Source organism: Lichenostomus cassidix, chromosome 15 (genome assembly GCF_008360975.1).
Source record: "Lichenostomus cassidix isolate B80296 chromosome 15, HeHo_3.0, whole genome shotgun sequence".
NCBI lineage: Eukaryota > Metazoa > Chordata > Aves > Passeriformes > Meliphagidae > Lichenostomus > Lichenostomus cassidix.
The window spans coordinates 11,391,449-11,413,494 of NC_139496.1; the positions used below are offsets into that span (position 1 = coordinate 11,391,449).

At 43.6% G+C, this 22,046-nt stretch overlaps 1 protein-coding gene across 2 annotated transcripts in view; it reads right to left on the reverse strand.

Annotated features, from left to right (window-relative positions):
* Positions 1-22,046, reverse strand: part of MED13L (mediator complex subunit 13L) — a 166,199-nt gene that overhangs the window by 23,448 nt on the left and 120,705 nt on the right. For both annotated transcript variants that reach the window (XM_085076156.1, XM_085076157.1), the window contains 12 exons: positions 20,085-20,230; positions 18,543-18,737; positions 17,965-18,156; positions 13,872-14,034; positions 12,939-13,043; positions 9,935-10,663; positions 9,067-9,289; positions 8,516-8,621; positions 8,062-8,186; positions 6,862-6,958; positions 3,566-3,786; positions 1,733-1,938 (listed from right to left, as the gene is read on the reverse strand). In XM_085076156.1, coding sequence (XP_084932282.1) covers positions 1,733-1,938; positions 3,566-3,786; positions 6,862-6,958; positions 8,062-8,186; positions 8,516-8,621; positions 9,067-9,289; positions 9,935-10,663; positions 12,939-13,043; positions 13,872-14,034; positions 17,965-18,156; positions 18,543-18,737; positions 20,085-20,230 — 2,508 coding nt within the window. The remainder of the gene's footprint in view (positions 1-1,732; positions 1,939-3,565; positions 3,787-6,861; positions 6,959-8,061; positions 8,187-8,515; positions 8,622-9,066; positions 9,290-9,934; positions 10,664-12,938; positions 13,044-13,871; positions 14,035-17,964; positions 18,157-18,542; positions 18,738-20,084; positions 20,231-22,046) is intronic.

Sequence of the window (22,046 nt, forward strand, 5' to 3'; positions counted from 1 at the left end):
TGGGACATATTCCACTACAAACTTAGTCCAGTAGAGCTAAGAATCGTATTTTTGGGTCATCTCCATTCATGACTGGGTTTTATTACTCTGTTTTTAGGATTTCCTGCTAAATCCAAGTGACCACAGGACAGTTTGTACATTCCCATGAGATCTATCTTCCATTTGCAAGGATTCGTTTCAAGAAACAGGTAATAAGGAGCCAATCAAATAAAAAGATCTTTACTTTTCTCTTTCCACATCACTTCTAACCTGCTCACTCTTCTTGCAATGTGTTAATTACATATTAGGGCAAGGAAAGAGTGTACAAAAAACTCAATGAGTCTCTGGGTAAGGAAGGGGAAACAGGATTTCTCCATGTTTGTCTGTCCTTACAGTGTGTTTTGTGTCTTATTGGAAAGGACTATCATTTGAATGCCCACCTATCATTAGTGACTTGAAAAGGGAAACAGTGAAGACCTTGCTCCTCACAATCATTTTATTACCTTGAACTGCTGTGTGTCCAACTCAAAGCAGGAGAGGGAAAATAATGAAGCAGGCTCTGAAGGAGCTGTAGAGCTGCAGCAGAGCGAGCGCCTCAGACTAATAAGAAAAGGTGACCTAGAAACCCTGATTGGCAATCACCACTCTGTCGGAAGCCTGCAGTAATAATCCTCACTCTAATTGGATTAGATTGAAAATGAAAGGGTTTTTTCCCCCAACAAATACCTGAAATTAATAACCAGCTCAGGCCCGGTGCATCAGTTACTATTATGAAAAAACCTGAGAATTAAATTGCTCCCTAGGCACTATATCAAGGGTTTACAATTTCTCCTTTGCAATTCTTTTGAGAACACTGAAGGACCCTTTGGGGCTGCAAAAGGACTGATTTAAAGGATTTACAGACTGATTTAAAGATACAGACTGCTTCCTCTAGAAATGAAGCAGTGCAGCAGGAGACCTTTGTATTATTACTATGCCTTTTAAGAGGTTTTATTAATTTAATGGTGCACATTCTTGCTAGCTTTCAAAACCTCCAGCAATGAATTTCCTCCATAAACATTGCTAATTTCTGACAACTGAGTGAGGAATCCAAGCTTTGGAAATGAATGTCAGTGGTTCTGTGTAGGTCACAGCATGGTCCCCGTTTGGCATCTCCTCTTTTGGTATCAGGGACAGTGGGACAGGACAGGACAGGGCATGGACCAAGGTCTGTGTGATGAGCAGCTCCCCACATCCCCACTCAGAGGAGCTCCCATGGGAACACAGACTGAGGAGCTCTCACAGGCCCTCTCAGCATTTCCAGAGCCCTCAGCAATCTGAAATCACCAGGAGCAGAGATCCCCAGCCTGGAGCTCAAAGTGACACAAGGGAGCCTGGCTGGAGGCTGGACATGGAAACGGCAGGGCAGAGATGTGAGACGTTCAGTGCAATCATTTTGTTCCCCAACACTGGTGGTTCCAGTTGAATTACTATATTTTCCTGTATCAGAAATTGCCATTAATTCAGGTACTGCATGTTCCTGCTCTTTTAAAAGCACTGAGAGTGGACACACACTGTAACACCCCTGACTGCCAAAGCTGGGGCTAAACCACATGTTCCTGCTATCAGAACTGGTTTGAGCTCAGTCAATGACAAACCTAAAAGGTTTCAAATACATGTGCAGGTTAAAGCACTGTTAATATAAACAACCATTTTATTTACCCAGCTTTGGGCATGGGCTTGACAAACCCATTTCCTCCAAGGCTGTACTCACTTGTAGCCATCTCTGATGAAAGTGGCTGCAGGTGGCAATGGAAGTTGTTCAATTTTCGGAGGAACAGCCCAAGAAGGCCTAAAGATGCAGGCATCTGGAATCTTCAGAGGTAGGAGGCACTGGCTGGGCAGGATCTTCAGCGGAGCAAACAGGGAGGAGCCCACAAAAGGTTGAAATGATGGAACTTTGTGCACATATGAAAAATCCTGTAACATCCAAGTGGCCTTGGTTACAACAGTGCAGTCAGGTCGCTCTTTAGATATTTATTTTTAATAATAAATTACAAACCTATAATAAAACACAAACCTATTGTACTGTTCAAACCCTCTACAACTACTTTCCCCCCCCAAAATTAACTGTATTTATTCATTCTACAAAGCACTCTTGAGCAGTTCCTTCAAGGAAACTCAGCTGAAGCTCCCTGTTATCCTGAGGTGCTGCACAACTTTATAGCAGGAGGTGTCACAATTGGATCAGGCTCATTTCAGACAAGCTGTTCCTGAAACATGAGTAGTGCACTATGAAATTTTCACACTACCTAACTTTTAGTACCTCATTTAGGCATTTAAAAGATTGATCTTTGCAAGACTTCTGATCTGACAATGGGGAGAGGCTGAGTCACAGTGTGAGGAACCCTGAGGTGCCTTGAGGCAGCCTCTCTCCATAATCCCCTCTGTGGGAGTTCCTATCACTTTAGCAATAACTGCACACTGTGCACATGCAAATCATTAAATAGAGTATTAAATACAAATATCTAAACAATCCAGCAAACATAGTATGAACTATCAATGAAGTTCAGCCCAGCAGGGCTCTCAGTGACTGTCATGTTTGCTTGCAGAGAGTGATGATGAGAACTTCAGCTAGAATTTCTAGAGCTATTCCAGGTCTTTCAGGAGAACAGAACTATTCTTTCTGAGGCACTACTGCAGAGTGAAAATCAGCATGAGAACAGTAACAGCAGTCTCAGAATTTAACATCTCATTAGAGCTTTGCATTTTCCCTTGCACCTTGTCAAGCACTGAGGGATGAGGAATGTGGGGATCACTATCTGCAGCTGCTGAATGCTCAGCACAAGGAATCTCCTTCCACGTTCTAGAATGATCAGCAGTGGGTTTAGTGTCTGTTTCCCCCACTGGTGTGGATGAGCAGGTGTGACACACTCAGAAGCCAGTCAACTGTGCTGTTGGAAGTTTTCTCAGGCAGAATTAAAATAAATATTTTAATATTCCTATAATGGTTTTGAGGGAGATTAAAATATCTTTGGTGTCAATGATGCCCTGAAATCTGCTCCCACTCAAAAACCTTCAGCAAGTTCAACCCCTGAGATTTCTCAGAGAGTTTCAACCCTAACCAAAAGAGGAACATTTCAGAGAGAAAAAGGCAGCCTTTGTACATGCACTTTATCCCACTGTGTGCCCACCTGGCAGCAGGGGTGGGGCACAGCAAAGGTGCCACAGAGAAATTATCTGAAGAAATACATCATTTAACTAACAGCTACTCAGCCACAAGTGTGGTACTTCCTCATACAAGTCCATTCTTTCTGTCCAGCACAGGGCTCATTTCACAGACAATATTGTTTGTTTCCTGAGAACACCCAGAATCATTACCAACATAAAATTACAAGAAGAAAATTACCTAGAGTTAAAATCAGGGAAACAATTAAAAAGCTCTTTTACTAGAGAAGAGTATTTTTCTAGCTTCAGCCTGACATGTTCTTTACATGGCTCCAGCTCACATTTGCTATTCCGCTACACACACTACATGAGACTTGTTTATAAAAATCACAATGTGCACAGATGGGTTTGTGAAAATCCCACATTTCTGGCACGTTACCTTGATTTCCTCAGGTTTTGGGCTACCTAATCCATCTTCCACCTCCATCTTAAAGTCAGCCAGCTGTGTTGGAACCATGCTGACCATAGGGCTCTCCATCATTCCCAAGGCAGTCACAGTCTCTGAACTTATCCCGTCTTTGTAACTCATGACCGGTGAGAAAGCAGGGTGTTGTTCTAAAGAAGGTGGTGTTGGGAACATCCTTTGGAGATCTGCCACAGCTGAAGAGGATGAAATAACACAGTTAATCATCAAAATACAAATTCTCAAGGAAATTCAATAAAACACGAGAGAACAACTCAATGCTAGCTCTTATTTCATCAGTCAAAAACTAGCAAAGCTTCTCCACACTTACTGGGGTTCTGACAGCATTGTAAATCTAGACCAAAAGTTGAATACTAGGGATAAACACCCAAAATTCCCAGGGATACTCTGCAAGATTATTGTTCAGCAGAAACAACAACCTGGTAGATGGACAAACAAATGTACAATTTGCCAGCAACTGATAAATCCTTCATAACTGGAGAGGTGAATTGACATTAATGCCATCAGTGACTGTTTCCAAGGAGTCAGAGAGGAGTTTCTTCCCTTTTCCAGAGCTGACACTGAGCCCTAAACCAGGAAGCCTTTGGAATTCATGTGCCCTGAGCTGGATTGGATTTCTCCATTCAGTCACTGCAGCCTCGTTTGGTCCATGGCAACACAGCTCCTGCCACAAACATGGGCAGTTCTGCCCAGTGACAGACTATCACACATCCCAAAGCTCCAATGCCAGAGAAGCCACAAAATTGTCATTTTGCATCATAAGACATTAAGCTGGGAAAATCCCTAAATGACTTCTCAGGAAATGAGCAAAATGGAATCATCCACTGTCTATTTTTCTTCTTTAAGCAAAACAACCAACCCCAACAGAGATGTTCTATACAGTGTAATGCAATCAGACATAAATCACACAAAGTCTTGCATGTTCTCCCCAGCTCCATCCTGTTTCCTTCCAGCTACAGCTTCCATATCTATTTTGTGTCAAATTCAGCAGAAATGCTCTGTTTTCCTGACTGGAATTAGGACAGATTCTCTCTGGACAAAACCATCACTGGTGAACCACTGTAATTAGAGAAGGATGAATTCCCAAAAGTGTCTCATCTTAGATACTTGTCCTAATAGACTCAATGGCCAATCCCATTTCCATACCCAAGCTGATAGGACACAAGGATACACTTGTATTCAATCATATTTGCAGCCTAAAGATTATGGAAAATTCATAAATCCACACAGATGGTAAACATTGTGTTCTGGAAATCCAAATGGGTAAGAAAAAATGATGTGGCTAAAAACTAACAAAAAAGGCAGAAATAAATGATGGGATTAGAATTAAATATGGACTATGAATACCTCCACTAACAGCACATTCCTGTAGGATGCTGCAGCCTCAGGATGTCTCCACTCTGCCTTAACAGAGCCAACCCTGCATTTGGTGCTTTTGTGCTCAGAGATGACACAGCCAGGCTACAGAACCCTTCAGACAAGGGGAAACCACTCAAACAGGGGAACTCCTCTCAAAACACAGTTCTTTTGGCAATAACTGTCCAAACTGAGCCCAAAGTCCTTCACAGTCTGGAGCAGCAGAGTAAACAATAGGCTATGAATTATTCCCACTCTGTCCATATTCTTTTTTCCCCACTCTCTTGGTATTGAATTTAAATTACTTTAGTCTCGTCCTGATAAAGGATAAATCAGTACTGGCAACAGGTTCAGCTGAATGGAAGAAACTCTTTTCCACCAACATTAGTCTGAAATACAATGTTCAGGCTGGCAGCTGGACTGGCTCCCTCTGTTTCCCAGCAGAGAGAGGTGCTTTAGGCACTGGAGAGGGACAGGAGGAAGGTGATAATGAAGGGTGGCCAGCAGGAATTGATGATGCTGTACAAGGCACTTCAGCTCCCCACAGACACTGCTCTGCCTCGACAGCTGGTGGCAAGGCCACGGCTACAAGTGGAGTGTATCTGTTTAACTTCACACTACATCATTTTCTCACCTCCAGCTCACTCCACTTAGCAAAATTCTGCAGTGCAGATTCATAAAAAAGTTTAATTACAAAAAATCCCCCAACCCTACAGCAACAGGCAACTATCATCATTCATTTTCATGTGTGTCATGCTTGAAAAAGCTTTGCATATTTTAAAAAGCTATGGATCAACTAAACCTGTCAGAATCCAATCTCTGTATACTTCAGACTTCTACATTTGAGTAAATCAGCACAGCTTTTATGGGTCCATAAAACTCTGACTCATCTCCTTCAGACTGGTTTTTTTCTTCACCTCAATTTGTTCTCATTACCAGCTGAAGTTAATGAGAAGGCATTAAAGAATGATTTGCAGAGAGATTGGATTTCTGCTTATAGTGGCCACAAAAATCAAACACTCTTCCTTCTCACCACTAAGTAATTTGTAATTTGATTCGTTACTATTATACCAAAAATTCTCACCTTCCTCCTCTCCCACAAACACAGACACATTTCTCCTTCATCTCAAGAGAAATGCCACCTACACCAATAGAATCAGGGAATTGTTCAGGCTGGAAAAGCCCTCTGAGATCATCAAGTCCAACCATTCCCAGCACTGCCAAGGCTAATCCCTCCAGGGATGGGGACTCCAGCACTGCCCTGGGCAGCTGTGCCAGGGCTGGACAGTCCTTTCCAGGAAGGAATTCTCCCAATATCCAACCTGACCCTCCCCTGCCACAGCTTGAGGCCATTTCCTTTTGTCTTATCCTGACCCCCTCTGGCTGCACCCTCCTGTCAGGAAAGCTCCTGAATCTCAGAGTGCAACTTATCATTGCCAACAGTTGTTGGCATAGTCCTTACAAAAAAACCCCTATTTTTTCAATCTGCATTTCACACAATTTCAACCAAGACAGGTTGCACCATAATGGCCAATTAGTAAGCCAAGGTTTTAAATTCTTTGATTTCATTAAGTAGAAGGATCTATACTTAAAGAGGGATGTGGTAATAATGGTGTAGGTGCCTAACAGTGAGCTGAGATGAGAGAAGAGAGCTTCTAAAGGAAGATTTGTAACAAACCCCTCCCATACCTCCAGTCTAAGACAACAATGCTGATAGAAGAGCACCTCAAATCTCAGTAGGTTCATTAAAAACCCATGTGTGTAACACCACTGCCCTCATTAAAACCCGGTGATTGCAGCCCCAGGTGCACCCCCTGAGAGCCCAGAGGCAGTGCAGCAAGGCTGTGTGTGTGACAGAGGTGAGCTGTGCCAGAGCAGCCCAGCTGGTTACTCACTGGGAGGGTAGGGCACTGCAGTCCGGCCGTCCTTGCCCAGCGGCCGCTCCTCGGAGCCTGCAGCCGGCAGCTTGGAGCGCAGGGCTGGCGACACAGCCTGCAAAACACCAACCCTGCAGTTAGAGCACAGCCTGACACCTGCTGGGGCCACTGCACAGCAGGGAAAATCTCTGCTTTTCTACCCTCCCACCCACTCCCCACAAGGAGTCTGCATTTTGTCCCCCTTTCAGCACTAAAACAAAAAGAAAGCCTCTGAAATATTTGCCTGTCTATACAGCCATCATATATTGATACATACATATAACCATATGCTCCTGTATTTCTGTACACACACAAATATATTCAAAATGTTATCACAAGCCCGCTTGTTTCCATGTTTGGATTACTCCAAAATAATAATGGGAATATGACCCTAAGCCAAACACATTCAAGTGTTGAGACAGGAAAAACATTAGGGTTATCCAGGCCAACTTCAGAGAAGAAAGCAATTTTTTATTTTGACGGAGTAGTCCTCTGGTGGATTTGCATATTAACTGTGGCATCTGAGGTGCAGTTTGTGTGGAACCACAGAAAGGAAATTGGTGCACTTGTCCTGCCAAGAACCAGACATTTTAAACACTGTTATCTACAAACAGTCACTGTAGGATCATCTTCTGTATCATTATGGCTGCATTAGGTTGTGCTTAAACATAGTGACTATTCAAAGCTTTGCCTCTCCTGGCAATTTTTCCCCCCTCATAATTGATATAAATCTGCATTTCCTTTTGTATTTCCTGACACGCAGCAACTATTTCTCTTTGCACTGAAATGAAGTGCTTGGAGGAATATGAGGGAACATGCTGTAAGGTTGAATTTATTTTTCTTTGGGCAGGTTCTCAGGCAAGGTAAAAGATCCAATCACCAATTGTTAAAACTTGGATGTTTTCCACAGTAATTCTCAAACACGATATTCTGGCAGAAGTTAAGGACACAGAACTAGATATAATGGATTTATAAACTGGGTGGCTTTCCCTGTGGAAGCTCCTTACAGCCTGTGCATGCAGGATGGATCTCCTGAAGGATCTCTCTCTTTGCCAGCAATCCTTCCTAACCAAAATCCAAGCCTGCCTCCCTGGAAACTGTGTTCCATCTATCAGGGACAACCATTGCCACTAGGATTGCTGGGTTTGGCCTACAGGGTGCTCATCCCCACAGACTCACCCCCAGCTCATCCTCATCGGAGTTGTCGAAGATGTTGTCGAGGTCGTGCAGGGATGGCGCCAGGTCAGTGACCTGGGTGAGGCTGCCCGAGCCAGCCCTGGCGGCAGCGCCGTCCTGCCGGGAGTCTGTCACAGCCAAGGAGCAAATGAAAAACACAACATCACCTTTTGCCAGCAACACTCAGGCCCCTCTGCTCTGCTGGAGCCTTGCAGGCTGCTCAGCAACCACCAAGGGTCAGTCGGGAAACAATGAAGGAGCTGCTGCTCATTTAATATTATAAGGAGTATGTAATTGTTTTTATAAAAAGGACAAGGAAAATAAATTTTTTTCCACTTTGGGAGCTGTCTGTAGTTATGATGTTACAGACAAAAGTTCAGATGTGATTTTTCCTCCCAGATGTTATGGCATATGGGTAATTTTGCTTTGCAGAGCAAATCAAAGAGCTTTCACTCACCAGCCTTAGGAGCAGAACTGAAAATGGACATGGCATCTTTTCCATCAGGAACTGGTGTGGAATGGCCTGTTGGGGGAATTTCCTTGGTACCAATCCCATCTTCTGACTGCACAAAAAAAGCAGAGTTTTTAATGGATATGAATTTAAACTATGTATGAAAAAATGCTTTCCTATGTCCAGCCAAACTCAGGGGTCTGAGTTAAATGCAAGATTTACAAAATATTCTATGGACATCATTCAGCTCTGACAGTCAGCTCAGGAAATTAACCACCTCAAATTCTCCAGGAAAAAAACATCTTTTAGAATCTTTGTTTGCACAGCCAGACACTGAAACAGCTCCATAAAGGGTAAGATACAGAAGGAACATCATGCAGGTGATGATATAAAATAAATAAATTATATATATATATACAAATATATATATATATATATGTCTGATTTTGTTGTGTGGAACAGGCTTGTGTCTTCCAGAGAGCTGCAGAGCAAACACTCTGCTACAGGATAAATCTCACAAGAACATTCATGCCAATGACTTTGGATTTCCACCTCACCTTGTTCTTTTTCAAAGGATCTTTCTCAGCCCCAAGTTTGCATTTTTTATTGACAGTGAAGCTGTACTTGATATCTCCATCTTCGAAGGTGTAAGGATCACTGGTGTCTCCCCATCCTTCTCCAGGGGGTTGCAGTAGAGGCAAGGGGTCGAGATAGTTCAGGGTCTGCACTGGTTTCTGCTCTTCCAAAATTTTAAACCGTTTATTAGGTTGTGCTAAGAGCCTGGAGGTGAAAGTAAACAAGCAAACAAAGCCACCATGAAACAAAACCAGCATGATCTGTAGCTGTTACACAAATACAGCCCATGGCTCACTCCATCCCCCTTGATCAAGGAGAAATAAGTTTTTTTCTTCAAATAAAGGGTGTATTTGGCTACATTTAGTACTAAATAGCTTACTATATTAAGACCTACTTTGGGACATGAAAGAAGAATCAATTTTATCACTATATAAATGAAAACACTTGGAAGTCCAGACTTCCCAGGTTGTATTTTTCAGACTGAAAGCTTTCCAGCCTAGCAAACCCCATCGCAATTACCAAACCCAATATTCTTTTAACTCAAAAACTCTTCCTCAGTTAATTTTTGCTTAAGCATTTTCATTAACCACTCTCTCTGGTGCATTTTGTCAGAATGCTGGAGTAATTTTTAGGCTAGCATAAAATATAAAAACAGGTTACAAAGAGCTTGATCAGTTCTTATAATGTCCAATAGAAAGCCAGATGAGGAAAAGGCATCCTGCAATAGTTTCTATGCAAGTATTTGGTGCTCTCTCCAGCATCTGTGATGGTGCAGTGAAGCCTTGGCCTTTTTCAGGTGAAAAGTTGATTAAAACCCAGCAAGGCCCCCTGCTCAGTGTGCTCCCTCACCTTTTCAGTGCAGTGCTGTCGGGGTTTATCTCCATCTTGCCATCCCACCTCTCACACGGCAGCTCCGGCGGTCGGAACTCGGGGTCGTTGCTCGAAGGGACACTGTAGGTCCTCCACACGTCCACGGCCTCGTTGCTCTGAGTGATGCCACAGTACAAGGCTGTCTCGCTGACCTCTGCCATCAGAGGTAACCTCTGTCCCACCAGGACTGTCCTGTCATCGAGGCTGGGCAGTGGCTGCAGCTCCAGCGCGCTGCCGTAGAGTGCTGGGTTCACAGGAACGGAAGGAGGGTCCAGGCTCTCTGCCTCCTGACCTCTGGGCTGGGGGCTCAGCGTGGGAGGCAGAGGGGAGGTGGGGGAATGGGGTGAATCCATAGGATTCATATTAATCTGCTTGCTTGGATTTCTAGCAGGTAGCGAGAGAGGCTTCTCGTATTTCCTGGAGCTGGGGACTTCCAAGGAGGACTCCATCCCGGCCAGCCCCAGCTTCTGCCCCGCCGCCTCCTGCTCCATGCATAGCTCTTCGGTCACCGAGGGCCGATGGTGGAACGGCATCAGGGGCCTTTTCTGCACTTTCTCTGCCTTGTCCTGCCGCTCGGTGGTTTTGTGCTTTGAGGAGGCAGGAGGGGGCAGTGCCGAGGCCGCCGCTGTCCCCACGCCGAAGGCGGGCTGGCTGAGCGAGGGCGGCCGGCCCGAGGCACCGGCACAGCGCTGCTTAAACACCTTGTGCCTGCGAGGGAGAGCAAAGATCAGTGCTGGGGCAGGGCAGTGCTGACCGCGGGGAGAGCCGAACCCACAGAGCAGCGCTGAGAAACCTCTGCCCTGCTTCCAGCCTTTTAACAGACTAATAACTTCTGCTGGATGGAGGAAGTTTATATAAAGGTTTCAAAATATTCAAAACAAAATAATACAATCTCATTACTGCCTTCATATGGCTTTTTCCAATTTGTATACAGTATCTTTGAGACAGGCAAGCACAGGATTGAATCTCAGTGTTTCAAGTACTGCTAAAACAGTATTTTCATCATACTGGTGATGGTTCCCAAGGATGTGACAGCAGAGTCATAACTCTGCCCATACTTTTATTGGTCTTTTGTGCTTTTCAGGGAGTTTTTGTTTAGCTGTTTATTTGATTTTATTAAGCTAAATAGAAATTGAAAGATGTGTTGTGCTCACCATTGAAACCCGTTTAAAAATAAACACCATTTCAAAATGAATCATTCCATCCCTATTTTATGAACAACAATAGGACAACAAAAACCCATTTCAAAACATCTAACGTGCTTTTCACTTACAAAGATAAACTCCACGATCACAAGTGAACTGGACTAGATTGGAGACAGCTAGCTCTGAGGGTGCAAACACAACATCTTGTGCTTGCTGCCCCTTTTCCCTGGAAGCTGTGTGGGGTTATCCCATCTCTCCGTGGGGCTTTGCTGTTCCCAGGACACAATGCAGATTCCCTGCAGCAGCAGATGGTCTGTGGCTGCAATCACCCTAATGTGGAGCTAATGCCCTGGTAACTGGAGATTTGCCTTAAGCATGTTCTTGTAACATTTCATTGCCTTAATTCTCCATCATTCACCGGATTTTAACTGACTGCAGAGAATTATTTCAGACATTCTGCTCCTCACACACCAAGCTGAGTCTGCAGGAGACTGGATTTGATGCTGAGTCCCAGACAGCCCTTTGAGACTCCAGATCTAAGATCATATCCTGACATTTATCGTGTACATGGAATGGGCACAGAACTGACTAAAACAATTTCTAGGTGACAGTAGCTGCTGAGGTTCTGCAGCTACATAGAAAGTATTTATTGCTGTTTGAAATCAGGCATTGCCTGCATTTTAAGGATAATGTTTCCATTTCCCAGCTGCTGTGTTTACCAACTCCAGCATGATGCAGTTATCACTGGAGGGATGAACAGACAGTGTGAAATTGCATGGATTTTTTGGATAGCTGCACCTATCCATATAATCAGGCTGCCACTCCCCACTATTGATTCCCCATGCTTTCCAGGCAAAGCTGCACCTCAGTTTTCCACAGGAAACACATGGCATTCTGACAAAACATTTATCAGTTCCACATTCTTGAGTAGATAAGTACAAACAACGTGTATAATCAGGGATGAAGAGCTGCAGAAATCAACCTCTCACTTGGGACAGAGCAGGGAGTCTCCAGGTTGAACATTCCACCCTTGTAGGATGCACAATCCCTTCATCTCTTCCTCTGACTACACAAAGAACAACTGCATGCTTAAGGAATAACTTCTTCTGGTAAAGATGCTTTTGTCACCTATTTCATAAGTAGATAGTGACCTTGGGAATTAAGAAGTGCTTTCACAGGACTATTTCACTGGAAACTGGCTTTTTTCTAGCCCTGTAACGTCTCTCTGATAATTGTAAGAATGGTCAAGCAGAATTGGTGGGGATGGTTTGCCTTTCCTAAGTGAGGAGTTCTGGAATTCTCAGCCCCCATCAAAGATGACAGATCATTTAATAACCCCCAAAGTGTTCGTGTGAGTGAGCTGTGAATTCTTTCTAGTCAGCTGAGAGTGGGTGACCATGCTACAAAGGTTTAATATTCTCCTGGGTGGGTTTTGGTGCCATGGCAGATTGACCAGAGGCATGTGAAGTGATTTGTAGGGAAGTTTTCCCTCTTTCTCCAAATATCAGGATGCTCACAAACTTAGGCAGATCCTGCCCCTCTTCACCACAAGCCTGTACCACTTAACCACAGGTTACAGCTCCAGAAAGCTGCAGGATGAGTTCATTATGAATGGGAGCTGTTGGAGTGATCCTGGCTCCAACACCATCATTCTCCCACTTGGATTAACTCCTGCAAGTGACAATGGGCTGAGATGCAGATTCATCCCCATATCAGGTTTGATATTACAATTTCCTCTTGTCTCACCTAAAGCAGAACTCCCTCGTGGAAGTGTACCTCTGTCTGAATTAAACAGGGCTCTCCCAATATGACAAATGTGTATTCTCTTCAAAGCTCACCTGGAACAAGAACAACTGACTCTTTGGACTGGATCCACAAAATCCCATGAAACACTATTGTTAGGAACTTCCTCTTCCAAATTTGCAGCTGTGATCTGATTCCTCCTGAAGAAGAGAAAATTATTTTAGGAATCATCACCTTTAGTAAAACAAAATTTTAAATACGTACATGAATAAATTCACATATGTTCCCCCCAGATAAATTCCTTCCTTCTGCTTGACCTTTGAAATAGACAGCAGATCCCTGTGCTACTCCTTACATTTACAGTTTGATTTATGTAGGAAGCAGTTCCCAGCTCTGCATCAGATAACTCTGTCTGGAGTCAGAGCACAAGAAGCAAGGGGAAAGCCATTTAAATTGATTTGGGAAATTAGAGACATACTCAATGAGGGAATTGCATGGAAATAGGAAAAAATAAAGATTCCAGGGCTCACCATGCTATTATATACTTTAAATCTCCAGTACTAAAGGTCTGTGATGCTAACATCAATTTACATACCCTTGTCAATTGAAATTTTAGTCCAACTCATGTAACCTTTTACAGATATTACCTTTAGAGCCCTAAATATCAAATATATACAATCTGTTCTGCAGTCACCCAGCTCTCAGTGTAGAAACTACAACTGGAGATGGAAACTGCAATCACTAAATCCAAGAGCACCCAGCTGAAGGCACATCCTATGGATGTGTGGCCTCAAGGACTGCCTCCATTAGGGTACACAACTGCAAATGCAACAGGAAGTGTCAGGAGTTCTCAGCTGAACACAGGGACAAAGTTTCTGTGACAATACAATATTTTCTTTGAAAATGCTGTTTGGCATCATTAGTGGCAAATGAATCATCTAATGAATATCATTAAGGCAAAAGTATGACAATTTTAACTGCACATTTTGTGTTATAAATAAGCAAAAGCATGAGGACTGCTGCCATACTTGGACTGTGCCCTGTTGAGGATGCATTCCTTCCACACACGGTGAACCATACGGTTGTGAAATTTTGGAGTAATCTTGCTGGATTTCTTTGGACTGTGGACACTGACTGTCCCCTCCTGCACAGCTGGGTGGCTGATGCTGCTCTGAGAGCAGCCACTTTCTCCTGCAAGAGAAATTAAGCATTTATGTCAGAGCTGCTCTTCACATTCACACTTGATATGTTTTCCTGGAAGTCTCTTAGCTGCTGCTGACTACACAGATGTTCACATTCACTGGGGAATGCTCAGAGCATCCTTACAAAACAGTTCAAAGCAACACTTCCTCTGAGGTAACAAAGATGGCACTGGTTGCACCACAGACATGGTCAATAGAGTTGAGCACATTCTGCACCTCACCTGATGTGATGCACTCTGTGTATTTATATCTCACTCTATATATAGATAGATATATAAAATATACTCCCTAATAAATAGAGGTACTTTAGATAGCCCCCTACAGCCCTGGATTGAATCACTAAGAAATAATGCAGACTGAGCTTTTTCACAATTATCCTACATGTTAAACTTGAATTTATATAGTCTTTGGTGAGTTGTTTTAAAGACAAAATTTACTGTAATATGGATAGTTCTAAAAGCATCTATTAAGAAAACTAATAATTTATGTAGACTATTTCAGAGCAAGGATTAGTTCTTTATACTCAATATGAAGCCTCACTGAGGAAATGAGTGGATCCTGTGATGCTTTTCTAGACACAGTGCTGGGAGAGCTGGGGGTGCTCAGCCTGGAGAAGAGAAGCTCCAGGGACACCTCAGAGCCCTTCCAGTGCCTAAAGGGGCTCCAGGAGAGCTGGAGAGGGACTGGGGACAAGGGATGGAGGGACAGGACACAGGGAATGGCTTCCCACTGCCAGAGGGCAGGGATGGATGGGATATTGGGAAGGAATTGTTCCCTGGGAGGGTGGGGAGGGGCTGAGATGAACTTCCCCAAGAAGTGGCTGTGGCTGTGGCTGCCCCTGGATCCCTGGAAGAGTCCAAGGCCAGGCTGGACAGGGCTTGGAGCAGCCTGGGATAGTGGAAGGTGTCCCTGCCATGGCAGGGGTGGAACGAGTTTAACTTCAAGGTCCCTTCCAACCCAAATCACTCTGGGATTCTGTGTCATTTCTTTATAATATGCTTGAATTAAAAGACCAGAATCAAACCCAGCTTTGGTGGGATTTTCCAGTTGTGATCTACACTCCTACAGAAATTTCCAACAGCTTATCACCACAAGATACACTATTAACATAGCATATGATATTCTCAGTATGTATTTTCTGTATGACTATCAAAGAGATAACAAATGAAGATATTACTTCAACATGTTTGAGAGCCTGAAAACTGTGCACTTCATTCCTTCCTGTGATGCAGAAGCCTTTAGCAGCTATTGTAGGAGCAGATGTTCCTTTTTCTGCCCTGCAATGTGTTTGTGTTTAGCTGAACTCCAGCACAGCCACCCTGCCAAGCCCGAGCTGCAGCAGCAGAGGGAGCTTTGGGTCCGTGAGGTCTGGGCAAGGAGTCGCTGCTCTGGGCTGCACCAGCCAGGAAGGATGTGCTGCATTTCCACAAGGTCACCCCAGGGTACAGAACGCTCCGTCCTCCTGCCTGACGCAATGCAAGCAGCCTCAAGTGGAGTGCTGAAGGGGCTCAGTGCTGCACATCCCTGCAGCTCAGGGCAATCCTGCTGCTTGCCAGCAGGTGACTTGCAAAACACAACTTCTGAACTGGTGCACAAGCTGCCTAACCCTGCATCTTCTCTGATTCGCCACGTTATATATTTCTTTCTGCAGTTAGATTTTCCCCAATTATCTTTTTGTAAAGTCAAACCCATAAATCCCTGGACATACTGAGGTTTGTGCCTCTAACCATGTATTTCACTGGCTTTCAAATGTTCTCCAAGAGTGGAACTGGACAGATGATTAGAAAAAACCAGGTCAAACTTCAGAACTGGCAAACGTGTCCTCGTTTGGCGAAGGGCAGGAGGAATGGGTGTGTACAAACATCACGTGCACACAGAGACAGCACATGTGTCCACAGCAGGAGGAAAACAAGGAGAAGTCTGATGGCAAGGGAAGGACAGGAGGCATGAGAGGGTAACCAAGGAGCTACCAGGGCTTCCAAGTTACATTGGCGTGCACTAATCACTGCTGTCTATAATTATGTAATATTTTATACTATGCAGTACAGCAACACACAGCAGAACAGGAGACACAACTGCTCAGCAGGCAAAACCACTTTGTTCTCATCCACTGACACTGATTTTTATCCATGAACATCCCTGACACAGTCCTGAACACACACAGGTACCTATGTCAGGCAGTGTGATGAGTGGAGGGCACAGCAGCCTCTCACCAGAGGCCAATGCAAGAGCCCTGTGCTCCAGACTGGTTCCAGTGGTGAAAAATGCCCTTCCCCAGTTCCAGGAACAATGTGTTTTGTTACATACTTCAGACACATAAACCATGACTTTAATCACAGTATGATTAAAAAGGAACTGAAGAGATCATCTAGTCCAGTCCCTGCTTTAAAGCTGGATCAACATATTTAACTAACTCGTGTCTTAAAAACAAACATACAAAATGCTCCCACCAAGTCACCCAAAATCCATTCCCCCTCTGCTAATGGAACTTCTGTAGCTTCCCAACAGCCAATTTATTCTAACATTTCAATATCCTTCCTCAGAGCAAGTTTTTCCTCCTGTTTAACCTAATTTTGCTTTGCTTTAGAATCACCACATACTGGTTGCAGAGAAAAGCCTCTTCCCTTCCTCCTTCAAATTCCACTTCTCTAGACTAAACCACCTCAATTGTCCATCTTTTCCTGTAGGTCCTGCTTGCAAAATCCAGGGTCACTCTCACTGTACTTTCCTGGACTCCAACCAATTTGTTCACACCTTTATGTGCTCAAAACTGGACATGGCACTAAACCCACATTTTAAACAGTATTGGGCAGAACTGAAGTGTTATTCCTGTGCCTCAGACTAATCCAGTTTATGGATCCTGTTAATGATTCTGGACTGCATGGCATGTTTTTCCAGTCCATTTCTCCAGTTTTTCCAAGGTCTTTTCAAATGGTTTTTGATACAAAAGAATCCTTTCATTGTTTGCTGGAGAGGCACCCCTCTGATACAAATTCATACTGCCCTCAAACAATAGCAGAGATCAAACAGAAGCTGTGACTGCCAGATTGGACAACGTGAACACTTTTATATAGATGATAGTTTATAAATATTCAAAAATAGAATCCCCCTTGTGATACTGTCCAAGTTTAACAGGGTTCTGAAAGATTTAAAAATACAATAGCACATTAAAATATGCATCAATACTTGAATAGAGATTATTTAAATGTTGATTGTTTTGCTTCAGTTGGTTATTAATTAGCTTTTTGCTTATTTTAACTCTCAGCTCCCTTGAAAAACACAATTCCAAGTGAATTTACATCTCATATTCTGACTTATTAGCAGTAAATACTAAATATTTTGATTGTCTTCATCTATAGGCTCTAATGATGGACAAGTGAACCCAGACACGTTTTGATGGCTTTGCATCAAGGTTCAAAGGCTGGACTTGATGATCTTAGAGATCTTTTCCAACCTTAATGCCTGTGATTCCAAGGCTGACCCTGTTGATGTGACAGAACCACCTTAACCATACAGGCTAAGCTTGGGAGTACTTCAGTGAGGATATAACAAGGATTCTTTACCCCCATTTGGCTGCACAGTCTCACAGAAACTCTCAGAACCTTTGTGTCTTTGGCATTTCTACTGCTCTGTGAAATTTGATAAGCACTGCCCAGCAGGTTCAGAAAAGCTCCCAGTTCCAGCAGAAGGTTGCCCAGTGGGGAGATGTTTCTGTGTTCCTTTGCACCACTGCACAAAGATGCACCTACAGAAAAGGGAGCTGAACCAAAGTCACCACATTTTGTGTAAAGTTGTGTTCAAAGCACTGCCTTTCCTTTACCACAGACCCACAAATCCTCCCCTGCCCCTGTTCCCACAGCCACTCCTCAGGAGCTGAACAAACCAGGATCTGATCCCACCTCCCCAGCCCACTGCTTACCCATAACAGCCTGCTCTGGAGAAGTGGGGGGAGTCAGGGGCATCCCACAGGTACTGGCAGGATCCTTCACGCTTCCCAGCCCCTGCTGTCCCACACTGATGTGGCCTGCAGCGCTGGCAGCGCTCTGTGACACGGGGATGTCACTCTGGGAGATGAGAACAAAGGCTGAAGGATACACCATCCTTACACCCCCTGCAGAGAGATGGAAAACCACAAGTCTTAAATACACCTGATAATATCCAGCAACCACAGCTACTTCCACTTGTTTTCAATGTCAATTTGACAAAACTTATTATCTGAAATACAAAGAGCTGAGGAATTTCCATGCTAATATACATCCAGCCCTCTGTAACCAGTGCAGAGCTCAAACAAGGAGCTCAATCCAGTGAATAATGGCATGTGGGATACAGGGAGTACAAAAGCTTGAGGCGACAAAACTACTCAGATGTTCCAGTGTCAAGAGAGCTACATGAGAATATAGGAAAATTAGAATGGCTGTTTCTGATTAATTAGATTTTTTTTTCCCCCCCAAATCATGAGGAGGAGAATAATCCTTCAGGCAGAATATTGAAACTTACCAACAATGACTTCGACTGCCACAGGGAAATCGTTGTCATAGCCCAGCTCTTCCTCCTCCTTCATGCCTTCCTTTTTCTTCAGCACCATGGGGTAGAAGTACTGCCACTCCTCCATCAGCTTGCGAGTTGCAGGGTCAGACATCTTGTAGGATTGGCCTGTCAGGGTCCCGTTCAGCCCATAAGGGCTCACCAGCACTGCAAGGGAACAAACAGCAGCCCTGAAGGACTCACCAGCACTGCAAGGGAACAAACAGCAGCCCTGAAGGACTCAGCAGCACTGCAAGGGACAAACAGCAGCCCTGAAGGACTCAGCAGCACTGCAAGGGAGCAAACAGCAGCCCTGAAGGACTCAGCAGCACTGCAGGATAACAGTGGTCCTGCAGCAGGGCTGCTCCAGCTGTGGGGCAGCAATTCTGCCTCCAGAATGAAGGATCCACTCCAGGGAAAGCCACTGCAAAACGTGGGAAGGGTGTGAATCCCAAACGACAGAGCACTGCCCAGCTCCCTCTGAGCTAACACAGGACCCTGGGGCACTTTGGGTTCATGATTTCCACAGTGAGTGAATTTCCAGCAACCCCAGTGCAGTCAAACTGCACCAAGGAAGGAAGAGAGGGCAGCAACACATGAGACTTCTCAGCATTGAAAAGAACAGATAACACATTTAGAAGAGGCACAACAAATAAGGAAAACTGCTTGCTTAACAACAGGTATTTCCATTCTGACTCAATTTTGCTTTTAGTTGTATTTGATTTAAGAGTCATCAATTCATGTCGCTGAAATAAATGTATGATTGAAGTGCCTGAGCCTCTGTCACAGCTTTACATTTAGACACAATGTTTTTCAGCAAAGCTTCTATAAATTAACATCTCTATAAATGATCATTTTATGTGTCTCTGGGTGTTTTTTTACTCTGTGTTGAACTTTACAAGGATTTCTTGCTTTAATTGCTTTGAAATTATAATTTCAGACTGTAGTAAAGACAGCATAACTCAATGACTCAAACTTCTTAAGTGTGGGTTTTTTTTTTTAGAGCATCACATGAAAATTGCATCATCAATTTACTAAGCCATCGACTTAATTCTGTAAAATTCTAATTTCTTACACTGGCAAATAAATAGTCACAGATACTTCAAGTTTTTCATTGTTTCTGTTACATTTTCACACCCACCTACCACTTGTTTTTAAAATAAAACAGCAAATAGTTGCCAATGTGTGAATGAAAAGCAGTCCTGAGCCAGAGAAACTCAGCATTTGGATCCACATAGGATTCACTGAGAGATCATATGGGTGCACTGATCATATGACCAGAAAATCAAATGGGTGCACTAAATACTAAGTCTTTTTAAACAAAAACAATTTTGTTTTTGTAACAAACGTTACGTGTCTGGCATGTAACATTAACAACACTGTTAATGGACAGAAAGTCCTGTAAAATCCCTATATGGTGTGTAGTGCTGAAATCCTAACAACCTCCTGAGTAGAAAGAGATCCCAAATGAGTTCATTTCTTTATTCCCCTGTGGAGAACACTTCCCGCAGATACCTTGGAAGGGTGATGGGGAGGACTGAGCCATCTGGATGTGCTCCTCGGTGATCAGGTAGATGGGCTGGTGCTGAGCTATCTCCACACTCGTGCACACGTTGCTCTCCCCGTGCAGGAAGAACGTGAAGGCACACGACAAGTGTTCACTGCAGGACAGGGAGACAAAAGGGAACAGTTATGGTGTTAATGGGGTGAGGAGGGAAATTCCAGAGCCTGCACACACCCTGCTGTCCTGTTCTGGGGGTCATGACAGAAAGATCTGTCACCAGACGAATAACTGACAATGTTGGCAACTGTCTCATAGATGTGTTTCCCTACTTCTTTCAATTGACAAGTTTCTTGCAAATCAATGGGATTTGAACCAGGATTCAAGCAGTACAAATAAGGGTCTTCAGAAATTCTCCAAAATTCACTCTGCAAGGAGTCATAGCTGAAAAGGAATAACAAAGGAACAGGAAAGACATTTGCCGAAATAAGAACATCCATATTACAGAAAGTTGACAATGATCTAAGGTGAACCATGGATTTGCCACTGCTGACCAAACTTAACTTGAAACAAATGGTATTGAAGATGTTTTCACTTTATTCTACCCAGAGAGCAACTCCCATCACAGCAAACTATTTGCTTAAATATTCCCTGCTACAAAGCCACAAGAAAAAAGGAAAACAAAGCACATTTCATGTTTTTTAATCAACTAAAAATGTGCAGAGCTGCAGTGTTAAGTGTGCAGAGATTTTCCTGTCCAGTTCAAGGGCTGTGCACAGTTTTATGGGTGTTGGCTTTGGCACAGGGCCAGCCCTAAGGGACCCTGTGTTTTAGACAGATCTCACTACCTGCAGCAAGAAGAAAAGCCAGAGGCAACTACAACCAGTTCACTTCGGTGTTTCAGTCAACTGATTGTTCTGGTACTGCTGCCAGCTGTTTCTAAACAAAGGCACTGATGCTCTAGAATAGAGAGCTGCTCTAATCTCACAAAGTCTGAATGATTCCACACATTGGGCAGAGTAATTTATCATCCTTTACCCCAAGGTACTCCTCTGTGAGCCTTAAATCCTGCCACAAGAAGAGACCAGAAGAAAACAGTCAGCTGAGCAAAATCTGGAGAGAAAAGCTTACTTCAATGACAGGTAATGGCTACACTTCCCTCTGCTGCCATCCAGTATTCTGAAGTACTTTGTAACAATATTTCCACTAAATAAAAGGTTTCATTCTGTTTCAATTTTCACAAAGGAGAGACATTTCACTATCCTCAGTGTTGAAGAAGTAAATTGATCATTAAGTTACACCGGGGAGAAGGGAGGGAACAGGACATGGGACAAAATAGGTCAGACTCCAGGGATTTCTAGCCAGCTATCCTGCTCCAAGAAGAAAAGCAAACCAGTTGATGTAATAAAAACCCCTGAACAATGGATTTCTGCACGTATAAGAAATACAAAATTAGAGCAAAATCCACTTTTTAATCAAAGCCCATTAGTTTCCTTACACAGGGTAAAAGCCTTTAATATAAAAAGAGTTTTAATAAATTTAATAAATAAAACGCCCATGAGAAGTCTGGTGTAAGATCAAGTGGGGATAATGTCTGCAGAGTTCACATGCAGCAGGTCAGCATTTCTACAGCAGAGAGCAAAGCTGTTTGTAAAGCAGTTATTTTCAACTCCTGTCTTTAGGATACTACACAGAAACACTTTGGATTCTGCAAGCTTCCTCCAGGATTTGACTGTGGGTCTTGCTTGGCTGCTATTAAACTGAAGGGAGAAAATTGGGATCATCCAGGGACCTTTTCAAGTGTCTTGCAAAGTGGTCTGGCATGAACAACTCATGTGCGATCTTATGCAACATTCACAGTTACCCATAAACACTGTGAGGATAAGGAATACACAAAATCAGAGCCTGAAACACAAATGATTCGTTTGTTTTTGGAGGGAAGGCAATCCATGTCCCTAACTTTCAACTGAGCATCA